General features: G+C 35.2%; 1 protein-coding gene across 1 annotated transcript; it reads right to left on the bottom strand.

Moving 5' to 3' along the window:
* Positions 1–2,464: 2,464 nt before the first annotated feature.
* On the bottom strand, positions 2,465–3,983 carry LOC107487710 (uncharacterized). The gene is made up of 5 exons (XM_016108406.1): positions 3,704–3,983; positions 3,419–3,637; positions 3,013–3,250; positions 2,701–2,940; positions 2,465–2,633 (listed from the first exon to the last, which is right to left on the bottom strand). The coding sequence occupies exons 1-5, from the start codon at positions 3,981–3,983 to the stop codon at positions 2,465–2,467; spliced, it is 1,146 nt and encodes a 381-aa protein (XP_015963892.1).
* Positions 3,984–13,898: the final 9,915 nt, after the last annotated feature.

Raw genomic sequence — 13,898 nt, 5'->3', positions numbered from 1 at the left:
ATTTTAAAATTTATATAACCATCATCACATACATAACATAAATTAAAGTAAAAATTTAAATATGATACAATATTATTAATCATTTACTAATTATTTTACTATTATTATACCTATTATATATTAAAATTATATATATTATATATATATATAGCGGGCAGATAAAAGCAGATATTACCTAAATCCGATTCTGTCACGCTCCTCTCAAAAACTCACCCCACTAAAAACCCGCCCCAGTGCGAGATAAATACCCAAAAATTCGAGTGGTATTGACATCCCTACCTACAATCTACACAAAAAACAAAAAAATCACACTATCTCGTGTCTATAAAAAACAAAAAAACGCTCAAACAAAAATAATATACACACATAGAGAGGAAAAAAAAAGTGTTTTCCCTTCGTATATGTTTAAAATATAGATAAAATATACTTCTTATTCTTAATATTTGTGATTTTTTTTTAAAAATATTTTTAATGTTTAGTTTCATTTATTTTATTTTTTATATTTTTTATTTAATTAATTTGTTTTTAATATTTTTAATTTATGTTAAAAGTATTTTTGGATATTTTTTAATTTTATCTCTAACGTTTGAAATAAAATTAACATCCAGAAGTAATTTTGACACAACAAAAAATATCATAAACAAAATTAAATAAAATTAAATATTAAAAATATTTTTAAAAAAATTTATAACCACTAAAGATAAAAAAATATATTTTATCTTTAGAATATATATACAATGTCCTTTAAAATTGAAGTGTAATTTGATGCACCGATAAAAAAGATAGAAAAATAAAAAATTATCCCTCCAAATCGTCAAGATTTATCTGTTAGATTTACCCATAATAAATGTTTTTGTAAAATTTAGTAAATATAATTTATATAAACAAATAAACATAGATTTAGAGAAAAAATTTTCTTCATGACTTTTTAAAATATGAATTTGATGTCTGCTATCATTTAAAATGTTAAATGACTCAATATTTCTTATCACAAAATTTTGGAATTTTTTATGATTAAAATTAAAAAAATTATGTATTATAATTTAATTCCGTTTAACGAAACGTATCCGAATCAAAAATAAAAAAAATCTAGAATTACTATTTATAAAAATATTATTTTATTAGCAAATGATAAAATAATTTTTTTAGATCATATATTGGGCAATTTACTTAAATAAAATGATTGAAAGAAACTTTTACACAAATATAATATTGGTAAATTTCAGACGCAAATGCAACAAGTGAAATTGTATGTAATCCGTGACACCCTTTAGCGGAACCCAAATGCATATAATCCGCTACACTATGTCACGGATTACGTTGAGGACTTGAATACTCATAAACCGCTATAGGATGATCATATGGTGATGAACCCTATTCCGCTACACCCTCTAGCGGATTATGAAGAGTGTGGAAGCTTGGGAACATATTCAACAATATCAGTCTAATAGTAACAACTCGTGATGCAAAATGTACGAAGTTATACAAATACAGTCTTCATAAATAATAAGCCGTAGAAATATAATAGGCACAAGGCATTAACACTAACACAGATTAAATTACTACATAAGTCATACAAATGTAATAGTCATACAACAATTAACAGTTAAAGGAAATAAAAATGTCATAAGTCATACAAATAGGTCAGAACTAACACTAACACTAACACACCAAAGGCACTAATACTAACACCCGAAAACATAAATTGCTACATGAAAAAATCAAATTCAAAAAACTAGAAGTACAAAGACTAGAAGTCCTACGAACTACCAGAAACGGTGGAGCCTCTCTGGGGGGTAAGATCTACGCGTGCGCCCAGATTGTCTGCAAAGCCCACATCGCTTCGGTCGGTTAGGGTCGGCCTCATCTATGTTGTTCCAGATTCTGGTAGACCTCATTCGCCCATCACGACAACACCTTAAGCTAGGGTCCGGAATAACGGTCGGACCATCATAAGGTGGCCAAAGTCTCTCTGGTATTGGCGGCACAAAACCCATCTGGTACACCCTGAACACCTTCTGCATGGCGTAGACCTCGTCGACATAGATAGACCAGTCAAGCAAGAATGGGCACAACATGCAATCGCATGGCAACATGGATAATCGAGAGCCCGAAAGTATCCACAGTCGCATGTACAATTCTAAAGGAAAACTCGGTACGTCCCAAGTGAAAAGCTCCCGGTCGGTGTCATCTCGGCAACGGTGCACTTAGACTGGTGTCTATCGAACAGGGTGACAGTGAAGCACCTGGAGTCTTTCAAGTTGCGCTCCATTGCCTTCATAAAAGACTGGCAGAACTTGACACTGCTGGCCAATTGAGCCTCTGCCGTCTGATCACGAATCACAAATAACTCCGCTAGCCGACCATATGTGGACTTCATAAGGGCAGTAACCGGAAGATTCTGTTTACCCTTCAGAACAGAATTAACACACTCAGATATATTGGTCGTCATGTGACCGAATCGTCAGCCACCATCCTGATGCTGAGTCCATTTATCGTATTCTATTCTGTTCGTCCAATCACACATTGCTGGATTCTCAGCCCGCATTATATCAAACCAATAGTGAAACTCTGCCTCAGTCTTCGCATAAGCAGCTTTCACAAGCAAACGCTTTGCATCCATGCCCTTAAAACTGAGTGTGAAGTTAACTGCAACATGATGAATACAAAATGCTCGGTATGCATGCGGGCCGGGGTTACCACCCGCTGTTAGGGTTTTCTAGTGCAGTCTTGATGCCGTTGTGCCTATCTGAGATGACCAGTATCCCCTGTTGTGGAGTCACATGTTGACGCAGGTTGGTCAAGAAGAAAGACCACGACTTGGCATTTTTCCCTACCACAAGACTGAAAGTAATAGGCAAGATGTTGGAGTTCCCATATTGAGCGATGGCCAAGAGCAAAGTCCCTCCATACTTGCCATACAGATGAGTACCGTCTATGCTGACCAATGGCTTGCAGTGTTAGAAAGCTTCAACACAAAGAGGAAACGTCTAGAAAAGACGATGAAAGTACACGGTTGAGTCATCGACGTCATCACCGACTCGAACTGGAGATGTCTTCAACAAGGCAACCGTCCCCTCCATGGTAGACTGCACACCAAGGATCCAACGAGGTAGCTCGGCGTAGGACTCTTCCCAGTCCCCGTATATTTGTACTATCGCCTTCTGTTTTGCCAACCACGTCTTCCTGTAAGTTGGCTTGAACCCGTACGTTCCTTCGGTAGCTTCTTGCAACACCTTTATCGATACCGCTGCATTGGCTCGAACCAGAGGAAAGATCTTCGCACAGATAAGGTGATAATCAAGTTGCTGGTGGTCGCTTGATATCGATGTAACCAAGCATTTGTGTGGTCCGTTGTACCGTCGAACCTCCCAGGTTCCCTTCCGCGCTCAAAGGCTGATGCAAATCATCCACGTACAACCCTTCCCGAACTCCTTGCATCTCCCATGGTACTTAAGATGATCCGACTCCATCACTCTGTACTCAACACCGCACCGAATAATGTAATCTTTTATAGTAAGCACAGCTTCCTCCTTACTGTGGAAAGATTGGCCAACTTGAAATTCAGCTACAGAATTTCCCTCGTGCAACCCTTGATCCTCAAAGGTTGGTGCTAACTCCGTCGGTTGGCCGGTGGCTTCCGGGTCCAGGGTAGAATAATGTGCAGGTTGCTAATGTGTGCCGGCACTTGACGGTGGTTGACATGGTGCTGGGTTTGTCGGAATTTCATCATTGTTGTCCCTTCCAATGTCAGCAGGCTCTTCGTTGGAATCATCCTCTAGCATCGCATTTTCTACCTGATTCGGTTCCCCTTCACGTCCTACATCTTGAGATGGATGAGATGAGGTGAATACCCCAACTGGACCAGCTGGCCGATACTCCAACAAACACTCAGGTGCAACGATTGGCATCGAGGTGGAAGCACCCCCCAATCGTGGTGAACTGAGGGTTTGGCGCGGATGCGCTAGAACTATCGATCCCATGTTCCAACTTCGCAAACAACTTGTGTATCTATCCTCACTTCCGAGAAATTCCGACGACAATGAAACATCACCTGCATATCTTCATCTGATCGTAACACGAATGTTTTATACTGCTCTTCAAATCCAACAGTGTATCAGACGATCTGACGAAAACACTCAATGGTTCTCTATCTGTAAACTTCACATCGTGCTTCTTACTCTTTTTTATTTTTCCGGTAGAGTGCACTAACACCAAAAAGCTCTCTTCACTCTCAAGTTATGAATGAATAAAAATGACACTCTACACAACTTGTTAGGTATATATAGGCATCTTCTTTACTTCCACACTCTTCATAATCCACTAGAAGGTGTAGTGGAATAGGGTTCATCACCATATGATCATAAACCGCTATAGGGTGTAGCGGTTTATGAGTATTCAAGTCCTCAACGTAATCCGCGACAGGGTGTAGCGGATTATGTGCATTTGGGTTCCGCTAGAGGGTGTCGCGGATTACATACAATTGCGTTTGTTGCATTTGCATCTGGAATTTGTCAATGTTGTATTTGCGTAAAGGTTTTCTTTAATCATTTTATTTAGGTAAATTGTCCTCGTATATTTATCTGGTCTAAATTTAATCGGTATGAATTTTTTTATTAATATTCATTGTTCAAATAAACTGTACCAAAATATTTTAAAGATATTTTACAGTTGAGATCATTTATTATACCAATATTATTAACACTGGTATATAAAATAACTAATTAGATAAAGTATAAATTAATGTTTGAATAATTACAGCTCTTGATAATTATCTCTTAAAAAAATATTTTGAGAGCTAAAATTTTAACTCTTTTTTCATTATAACTCACCATCATTCTCTCTCTTTATCATTTTCTTCTTATCATCTTATAAGAATAAGAGAGGAAAAGAGAGAGAAAGCTATGTTCATCCAACCTTTGATCTTGATTTTTGAAAGATTCAAGACTCTAATTTAAAATTCGTTCCAATTAATCAATTCATTTGAACATTCTATTCTCATTTATACCTGTTCCTGTCTCAGCTCTCGACCCGAGGTATAGATCGGTGACAGCTACTAAAATGCTTGTGGTATTCTTCAGCTGAGGGTTGTGCCACCAGTTCCAGCCTCATCCGAGCAGTGTGGAGCACCTGCAAAAGGAACTCCAATACTTAAGTCAGTCTCTACACAGGAATGCTAATAATATCTTAATAACTATCACAATAGTGAAGTTCGTTCCGCTTTTAGTCTATCTGAGTAGCGCTATTTAAGATGAAGAGGTACGTTAGTGGGTTCGAGATCCTCGACCCCGTATCCGAGCTTAAGCACGGAAGCTTATCCTGAAGCTAACTGGCCTTATCTTTGACCTAGTATCTCGCATTCTGTTTGATGGACGTGGTCTTTTAGAGGTCTAAAGTTGGACCAGTTTTGTGGGTACGGATCACAGCTCCCAAGCATGACTTGCTTTGGTCGGGAGCATGTTAAGGTTAGTGTCGACCGTTGTTATACCTTGTTTGGCCTATGTCCGAGTCCCCAAGCTTAACTTGTTGCCGAATTTTAGTCTTAAAATGTTTAGAAAATAACACTCAAGAAATAAAAAACAAGGAAAATAAAATAAAAAACAAAAAGGTAAAAAAGGAAATGAAGGAAATGAAGGGTTGCATTTATTGTCACTTGGATGTTGAAAGGATGCTTGGAAATAGGTGTTAGTGGGTCCTAGATTCCAGGTAATGATGCGTTGGTCATGTCAACAGTTTATCAATCCGACGGTTGGGGATTGACTATGAATTTGATCGTGTGATAGTGTTTATTGCATTGGTAAACTTTGTGGTGTGTGGAAAAGTTTTTCACTTCGAAAGGTTAGTGTTCTTTGTTTTGTCGACATACCTTTGGTCTTGGTACGTTCCTGCTCTGCTTGGCGGCTTTATGAGCTTATTGTGAAGGATTTCTTTGATTATGTCGTCAATTTTGGTATTGAACTTGGTGTATGAATCAAATTTCGGAGCTAGCTTAAAAGGTTTTTTAGAATCTTTATTCTGGGACCTGTAAGGCCTGTTTTCTTCCTTCCTGAACGGTGGTCTCTTATTCCTCCGAGTTTCGCGTAGCTCCTCTATTTTGACTTGTCCAGTCGCTTTGTCTCAAAATTCCTCCAATGTCTTCGGTTTTGCAACGGTGATAGCTTCCTGGAATTTTCCAGGTCGGAGGCCACTCTTGATAGCGTGTAACTGCACTTTTGGATTAAGGTCAGGAATCTCCATGACTACTGTTGTGAAGAATGTCATGTAGTCTTTCAGGCTTTCGTGTTGTCCTTGCTTAATTGTGCTGAGGTAGTCCGAGTCTCGCACATAGATTTTGGATGCTGTAAAATGATTTATGATTTATGAACAACTTGGCAAACTCGTTGAAACTGGTTATGGATCCTGCAGGTAAATTAGAAAACCATAATAGGGCAACTCCATCTAAAAAAGTTGGAAAAGAACGGCACAAAATGGGATCGGAGTCACTATTGAGGAACATTATAGACTCAAATTTTGTGACATGAACTTTAGGATCTTCGATCCCCTTATATGGTTCCAAAGTCATTGGTAGTGTAAAATTCTTAGGCATTTTGAAATTCATTATTTCTTCGGAAAAGGGATTGGTTCGTCGTCTTCCTGTTTTGGGGGGTGTTTTTCCTGTCTTTGCATTAGACTCTGACTGATGCTCTTCGTGTTGATTGGCATTTGGCTTCTTGTTGTCATTCTTTCTTTCTCCATTGTCCTGCATTGTTGCTAATAGCTCGGCTATCCATTGATTTTCTGCTAACAGGATGGAATTAGCGGCCATGAGGTCGGCATTGGTTTAAGGAGGTTGCTGAGTCTCTGAAAGGTCCATCATGCTTCAGTTTCTGCAAAGAAAAAATGGTACAAGGTGGATACAGAGGTGTTATAAAAATTAAAAAAAGAGGCGAGGGTCCCACGGTGGGCGCTAAATGTTCATGTCTCAGCTCTCAACCTGAGGTATAGGTCGGTGACAACTACTAGAATGCTTGTGGTATTCTTCAGCTGAGGGTTGTGCCATCGGTTCCATCCTCGTTCGAACAGTGTGGAGCACCTGCAAAAGGGACTCCGATGCTTAAGTCAGTCTCTACACAGAAATGCTAATAATATTTTAATAACTATCACAATAGTGGAATTCGTTCCACCTTGAGTCTATTTGAGTATAGCGCTATTTAAGATGAAGAGGTACATTAGTGGGTTCGAGATCTTCAGCCCCGTATCCGAGCTTAAGCACAGAAACTTATCCTAAAACTAACTAACCTGATCTTTGACCTAGTATCTCGCGTTCTATTTGTTGGACGTGATATTTTAAAAATATAACGTCGGGCTGATTTTGTGGGTACAAATCAATAGCAATTTTATTAAGACTAGTAAAAAAAATCCTCTCATTTTTCTCTCAATAATTTTTTATCATATGCCTAAAGAGAAGGGTAGGTGAATCATTTTTTATATTTTTTTTGTTTAAGAATCACATGTCCTAGTACTTCCAAGAAGCAAGAATATGAAGCTTTCAAACTCCGAAGGTAATAAAATGTCTCTCTTTTTTCTCATGATGAATTCGAGCATCATGACTTTATGAATGATCATTGTAGTATTTTTTATTGAAATTATGTGTTTGGATGTTCTAATTAAGGACCATTAGAAAGTGATACATTTTTTTTAATTTGAAGTAATAATTAAGTTAGAATACTTTTTCTATATGTGTCATGAAAGTCTTAATTGTGAATTGATGATTAATAAATGTAATTAATTGCTTGAATGTGTATTTGATGATATTTGAATGTTAAATAAATTATGCATGAAATTAAATGATTTTAAAAGCTTTAAGGTTATGTTTATGATACTCGGAGACAAATTATAATTATGAAAAGTTTTATTAAGATAGATAAATTTGAAATGTTGAGAGAAAACTTTTTAAAAATGGGTCCTAAAGTAAAAGAAAAAAAAAAGAGAGAGAGATTAAAAATTACAAAAAAAAGTGTTTAAAAGTCTTTATTAAAACATAATCTAAAAGTCAAATTGTAATTTAAGAAAGTTAAAAGAAGTTTGAAGAGAATTTAGCTAATCGTGTCCTAAAACATGTCTTAGTAAAAGTAAAGAAAAAGAAGGTATAAGAATTAGGCTGATTTTTTTATATAAAAAAATATTGTTGTTTTTTTTTTTGGAAATAGGATTATTTGGTGTAATTATAGATGGATGGATTTTATATGTGAGAAGTTAACACGTGGGGAGCGTGTTGGACACGTGACAGTATCCTGGCCAACACGTGGAGAGCGTGTTGAACACGTGGTAACATATTGGCCAACACGTGGGGACGTATTGAAATACGTAGAGTGCGTGTTAAATGATTTTCATAATACTATAATACACTTCAAGTATCAATATTCAACCAAAATACCGTCTCTATTTCCATATTAAAAATAATTTCTGTAAGAAGTAATAGGCAACAAATAAATATATTAATAGCAAAGAGGAAAAAAGTGTAATAAAGTACTAAGATAAAAATTGTAAATATAAGGAGTTAAAGGGATAAAAACATAAATAATTGGAGGGTAGAAGAAAAATATAATTTCATAAAAATTTCGAGACAAAATATAAATTAAAGAAAATATAGGAATAAATTAGTAATTATAATAAAGCTTTAGGGCACAATAGTTTTATGATAAATTTAAGGACAAAATAATAATTATATTTAAAAGACCAGAGATAAAATAGTAATTATGAAAATGTTCAAAGATAAAGAAATAATATTAAAACTTGAGGACATGAAGACCATTGAGATAAAGATTAACAGTAAAAATCTAATTATGAGGTTAAGGAGCAAAATAGTTTTTAAGAAAAAATTTAAGAGTAATAAGGTAAGTTTTAAGCTTAAGGAATATAACAGTCATTTAATAAAAGATCAAGAATAAAATGATAATTTTAATGTCTAAAGAATACAAAAGTTATTTTATAAAAAGTTGAGAGCAAAATGGTAATTGTAAACTTTAAAAAACAAAAAAGTTACTTTTATAAAAGACTAAAAACAAAATGATAATTTAAAACAAAAAATAACTAAATAAATTTTTTTTGCCAAGATAAAGATAAAAGGGTTTCTTACAAAAAAAAAAAAAAAAAAAAAAAAAAAAAAAAAAATTAAAGAACTTCAAATAAGATATATATATTTGAATACACATTGTTTCTTATTGTAAGTAGTCACTGATACGTGAGTTTATAGCCTACTTCAGAGGCTAGGACAGACATATATTATATTATTTGCTGCATAATCTTTGTTATTGTGCTGGGTGATTGTATTTTGTTATTTATCTATGTTTGGCTATTGTGGCTATTTGAATGCTATAGAACTAAAGTTCTAGTCATAGGAGGATTGAGAGTGTAGGCCTAGAGTCAAATTAGTATATGCGTGACTATCCTAACTCCTAACGCAAAGGATTATCCTAAGATCGTTTCATTAGTATGACCCGGACTATTGAAGTACATTCATCTTAGATAAGGTCTGAGTTCGTATGTATACATTGAAAACAGGGTCCGACGACTGATGTACAAATAAGAGGAGACATTTGTTTCCAAAAAATTTTTGAAAAAAATCCTAATGATTATATATAACTTAGATTTATATATTTGTCCATTTATTATATTATGTTTTACTCCTAAAATAAAATTTAAATTATTTTTTTGTGTTCTATGTTAAAAAATATTTTATTAAACGTAATATACAATAATAATTATCTTGTTAAATTTGATTTAGTATAAAATTTTAAAATAAATAAATAAATAAATCAACTTATAAAAGTAGTGATAATTAACTTTATGATACCAACTACTTAATTGTAGTTAATAATTAAATTAAAACTTAGTTTTTTAATTAAACACAACAAATTATTATTAATTTTTTTGAAAGTTATTTAAGATAAAAAAATATACTATTTATATATTAATATACTTAATATTCTTTCTTAAAATGGTCTTCATTTTAGTAATTATTTTAGTTAAAAAAATTATTTATACTATCAATGCTATAATAAATGAACTTCACAATTAAATAAAAGATAATAAATAGATAAATAATTGTTTAAAAGCATATAGAAAATAAATGATCTTTTTATTATTTTGGAATATTATATAATATATCTGTGAAATTATCTTTTTATTGTTTTAAATACTATAATAAATGAGTATATGTGTAGACATTTGCGTGTATTGTTTTATTTTTTTTTTTTACATATAGACCGTTTTAATTTAATTTTTTTAATATATCTAAATCAATTTGAATTGGTCGAATAATTTGCTCAATTATCTACTAAAGTAAATGTTAGAAGTTCGAATTCTATCTCATATATGTAATAATTTATTAGTCAATAACAAACTCTTTCCACGATGAATTAATCATTAATTTTTTGGTACAGTAGAAAACAAAAAAAATATTTATACCTAAATCTTACTTTATATGTTTTTGCCCCATTAATAAGTTTTTATGGGTTCCTCATTGCTCACATGAAAGACTTTTCTCCTTTCTACCCTTTATCCTTTTCTTTGCCTCGGATTTACAGTATGCGCTTTCTCACGCTGAGTTGCACTCTAAGGTTCTTCAACGTCCAATTCCACCTCAACCAGGGTTTCCACTTTCCACCATGGCTTCGACCAAGAATTCTAGCCAATCCCAACCCTATGTTAAAGTTGGTGGACCAGTTCAAGCCTTTGAGAGACACAATCAATCATATTTGATTAGATTGACGTAGTAAAAGCAGAGGACTGGGAAAATACCAAACAACCACTTAGGAATGAAGACAAAGATCCATTGAAAACTTGATGGCACTGAAAGAGCCTAGCAGCGGAAACGACAACAATGTCCAACACAAGAACAATATGGAAGCACTCACAACACAATATGGCAGCAACTATAACAAGCAAATATAGCAAGTAAAGCAATAACAAGAACACATCAAGATTTTAACGTGAAAAACCCCTTCAATGTGAGAGGTAAAAACCACGCGTCGTCCAGACCAATGAAATAGCTCCACTATAATCAAATGAGGTACAAGAGAGTCTCAAACAAAGCACAAAAACGTGCATATAACCAACCAAAACATCAATGCACCAAAGCTCACAAATAATAGGCAAGAAGATGAAATATACCCAAAAAACAGAGCTGATGTCGAAGCCAATTTCTTCCTCTGCAGATCTCCAATTAAAATCTCCACCGTTCAGAATGAAGAACAAGATGTGAAGAATCTACAGTTAAAATTTCACGTCGATCCAACGGTGAAAGAATGAGAAACTGCCGTTCCAAAATTTCTGCTCTGTGTAAAAACGGGAAACCTAATTTCTCTCTTGCGAAACCAATTTCTCCTACTGCAAACCTCCAATCAACATCTCCACCGATCAGAATGAAGAAAAAGATGATAGGAATATGCAGTTTAAATTTCAAGCCGATCCAACGGTGAACAACTGAGAAATTGCCATTTGAAATTTGCTGCTTTGGACAAAAACGGGAATTCTGTTTTTCCCTTTCTTTCTCTCTTTTGTGGCTACTCTCTCTCTCAAAAAACCTCAAAAAACTGAATTAGGGTTGTGACACTAGGGTGAAAGAATACACCCCAAAATGTTGGGCTTGGGCCTCACAAAGAAGAGAATTGGGCTTAGGTCTCACAAAAGAGAAAAAAAAGCCCAACAAGTCTTCCCATTCTTGATTAGGTGGAGGCCCTCGTCATCCCGATGATCAAACAACATGTTTTAAGCTTATCTATTGACAATGCTTTTGTCATCATATCAGCACCATTGTCATCAGTGTGAACTTTCTCAAGTTCCAACAACTTGGAATCTAACACATCCCGTATCCAGTGATACCTAACATCGATATGTTTAGATCTTGGATGAAAAGTAGAATCCTTGGCAAGATGAATAGCACTTTGGCTATCACACAACAAGACATAACGGTCTTGCTTAAAACCAAGTGCTACAAGAAACTTCTTCATCCACAACAACTCTTTACATGCTTCAGTTGCTGCAATAAACTCTGCCTCTGTGGTAGAAAGTGCAACACACTTTTGTAGCCTTGACTGCCATGAAATAGCTCCCCCTGTAAACTTGACCAAATAACCTGAAGTAGACTTTTGAGGATCAATATCTCATGCCATGTCTGCATCAGTAAAGCCAACTAGCAAAGGTTTCTCACCACCAAAACTCAAACTCAAGTTAGTTGTACCTTTGAGATATCTCATAATCCATGTGACAAATAAAGCTTCTTGGAATCTCTATGACGAGTAATAGTCATGCCCAAAATCTGTTTGGCAGGACCCAAGTCCTTCATAGCAAAGAACCTGCTCAATTGTTTCTTCAACTCATTAATCCTCAAAGCATTTTTTGCCCACAATCAAAATATCATCCACATAAAGCAAAAGAATGATAAAATCATCATCAGAAAATTTTTGCACAAATACACAATGATCTGAAGTTGTCTTACGGTAACCATGCTTCCCCATAACAGATTCAAACTTCTTGTATCACTGTCTTGGAGCTTGCTTCAACCCATAAAGACTCTTCTTAAGCTTGCACACAAAATCTTCCTTTCCTTTAACAACAAAGCCCTCCGGTTGCTCCATGTAGATCTCTTTATCTAAATCACCATGAAGAAAAGTTGTCTTCACATCCATTTGCTCAATCTCTAAATCAAGAGACGCTGCTAATCCAAGCACAGCACGAATGGATGACATCCTCACAACAGGAGAAAAGATCTCCTCATAATCAACACCTTTTCTTTGGCTAAAACCTCTAACAACCAATCTAGCCTTATACCGAGGCTTAGAATTGTGTTCTTCATTCTTGATTCTGAATACCCATTTGTTCTTCAAAACTCGCATACCCTTCGGTAGCTTCACCAACTCATAGGTATCATTCTCAAGCAAGCACTTCATTTCTTCTTGCATAGCTTTAAGCCATTGAGCTTTGCTTTCATCTTCAACAGCCTCTCCAAAGCATTCAGGTTCTCCCCCATCAGTCAACAAAACAAACTCATGTGGAGAATACGTTGACGAAGGCTTCCTCTCTCTTGTAGACCTTCTGAGAGCATTTGCAGGAATTTCCAAAGTTGGTTCTTCATCTTGATCATCATCACCAACTTCATCAAGTATCGGATCAACTGTTTCGTCTTCACCTGCACCTGTATCATGCTCATTATTTTGAGCTTCAACTCTACCATCTTCTACCATAGGCATAGAGGGAGTAATATCCAGCTCAGAAAAATCATCACTAGGCTGAACCATTGACTTCTCCGCATGATCAACATCATTCAATGTTTGGTCTTCAACAAAGACAACATCTCTACTTCGAATCACCTTCTTGTTAACAGGATCATAAAACCTGTAACCAAACTCATCCATGCCATAGCCAATAAAAATACACTACCTAGTTTTTACATCAAGCTTAGATCTCTCATCTTTGGGAATATGAACAAAAGCTTTACATCCAAAGACTCTTAAATGATCATAAGAAACATCATTACCTGACCATACCTTCTCTGGCACTTCAAATTGCAAGGGAACACATGGTGTCCGGTTCAAGACATGAACAACAGTGCTCAAAGCTTCACCCCAAAAGGATTTTGCCAATCCAGATTGTGACAACAAGCACCTAACTCTTTCAACCAGTGTTCTGTTCATCCTTTCAGCCAAGCCATTCAACTGAGGAGTCTTTGGAGGAGTCTTCTGATGTCTTATACCATGCTCTTTACAATAAGCATCAAATGGACCTAAGTACTCACCACCATTATCAGTACGAATATATTTCAACTTCTTCCCAGTTTCTCTTTCTACAGAAGCTTGAAATTGCTTGAACACATTCAAAACTTGATCTTTGGTCTTCAAAGTGTAAACCCATAATTT

Source organism: Arachis duranensis, chromosome 5 (genome assembly GCF_000817695.3).
Source record: "Arachis duranensis cultivar V14167 chromosome 5, aradu.V14167.gnm2.J7QH, whole genome shotgun sequence".
Lineage (NCBI taxonomy): Eukaryota > Viridiplantae > Streptophyta > Magnoliopsida > Fabales > Fabaceae > Arachis > Arachis duranensis.
The sequence above is the reverse complement of the archived record's forward strand: the minus strand, read 5'-3'. Positions and strand labels throughout refer to the sequence as shown.

What these genes read in the sequence shown, in the direction of transcription:
- LOC107487710 (XM_016108406.1), bottom strand. Translation starts at nt 3,983, where the DNA reads ATGGGATCGATAGTTCTAGCGCATCCGCGCCAAACCCTCAGTTCACCA. An exon ending in TCCGACAAACCCAGCACCAT is followed by an intron (nt 3,638 to 3,703) that starts GTCAACCACCGT and finishes TGGACCCGGAAG; the next exon opens with CCACCGGCCAACCGACGGAG. An exon ending in GAAAACCCTAACAGCGGGTG is followed by an intron (nt 2,634 to 2,700) that starts GTAACCCCGGCC and finishes CTTCACACTCAG; the next exon opens with TTTTAAGGGCATGGATGCAA.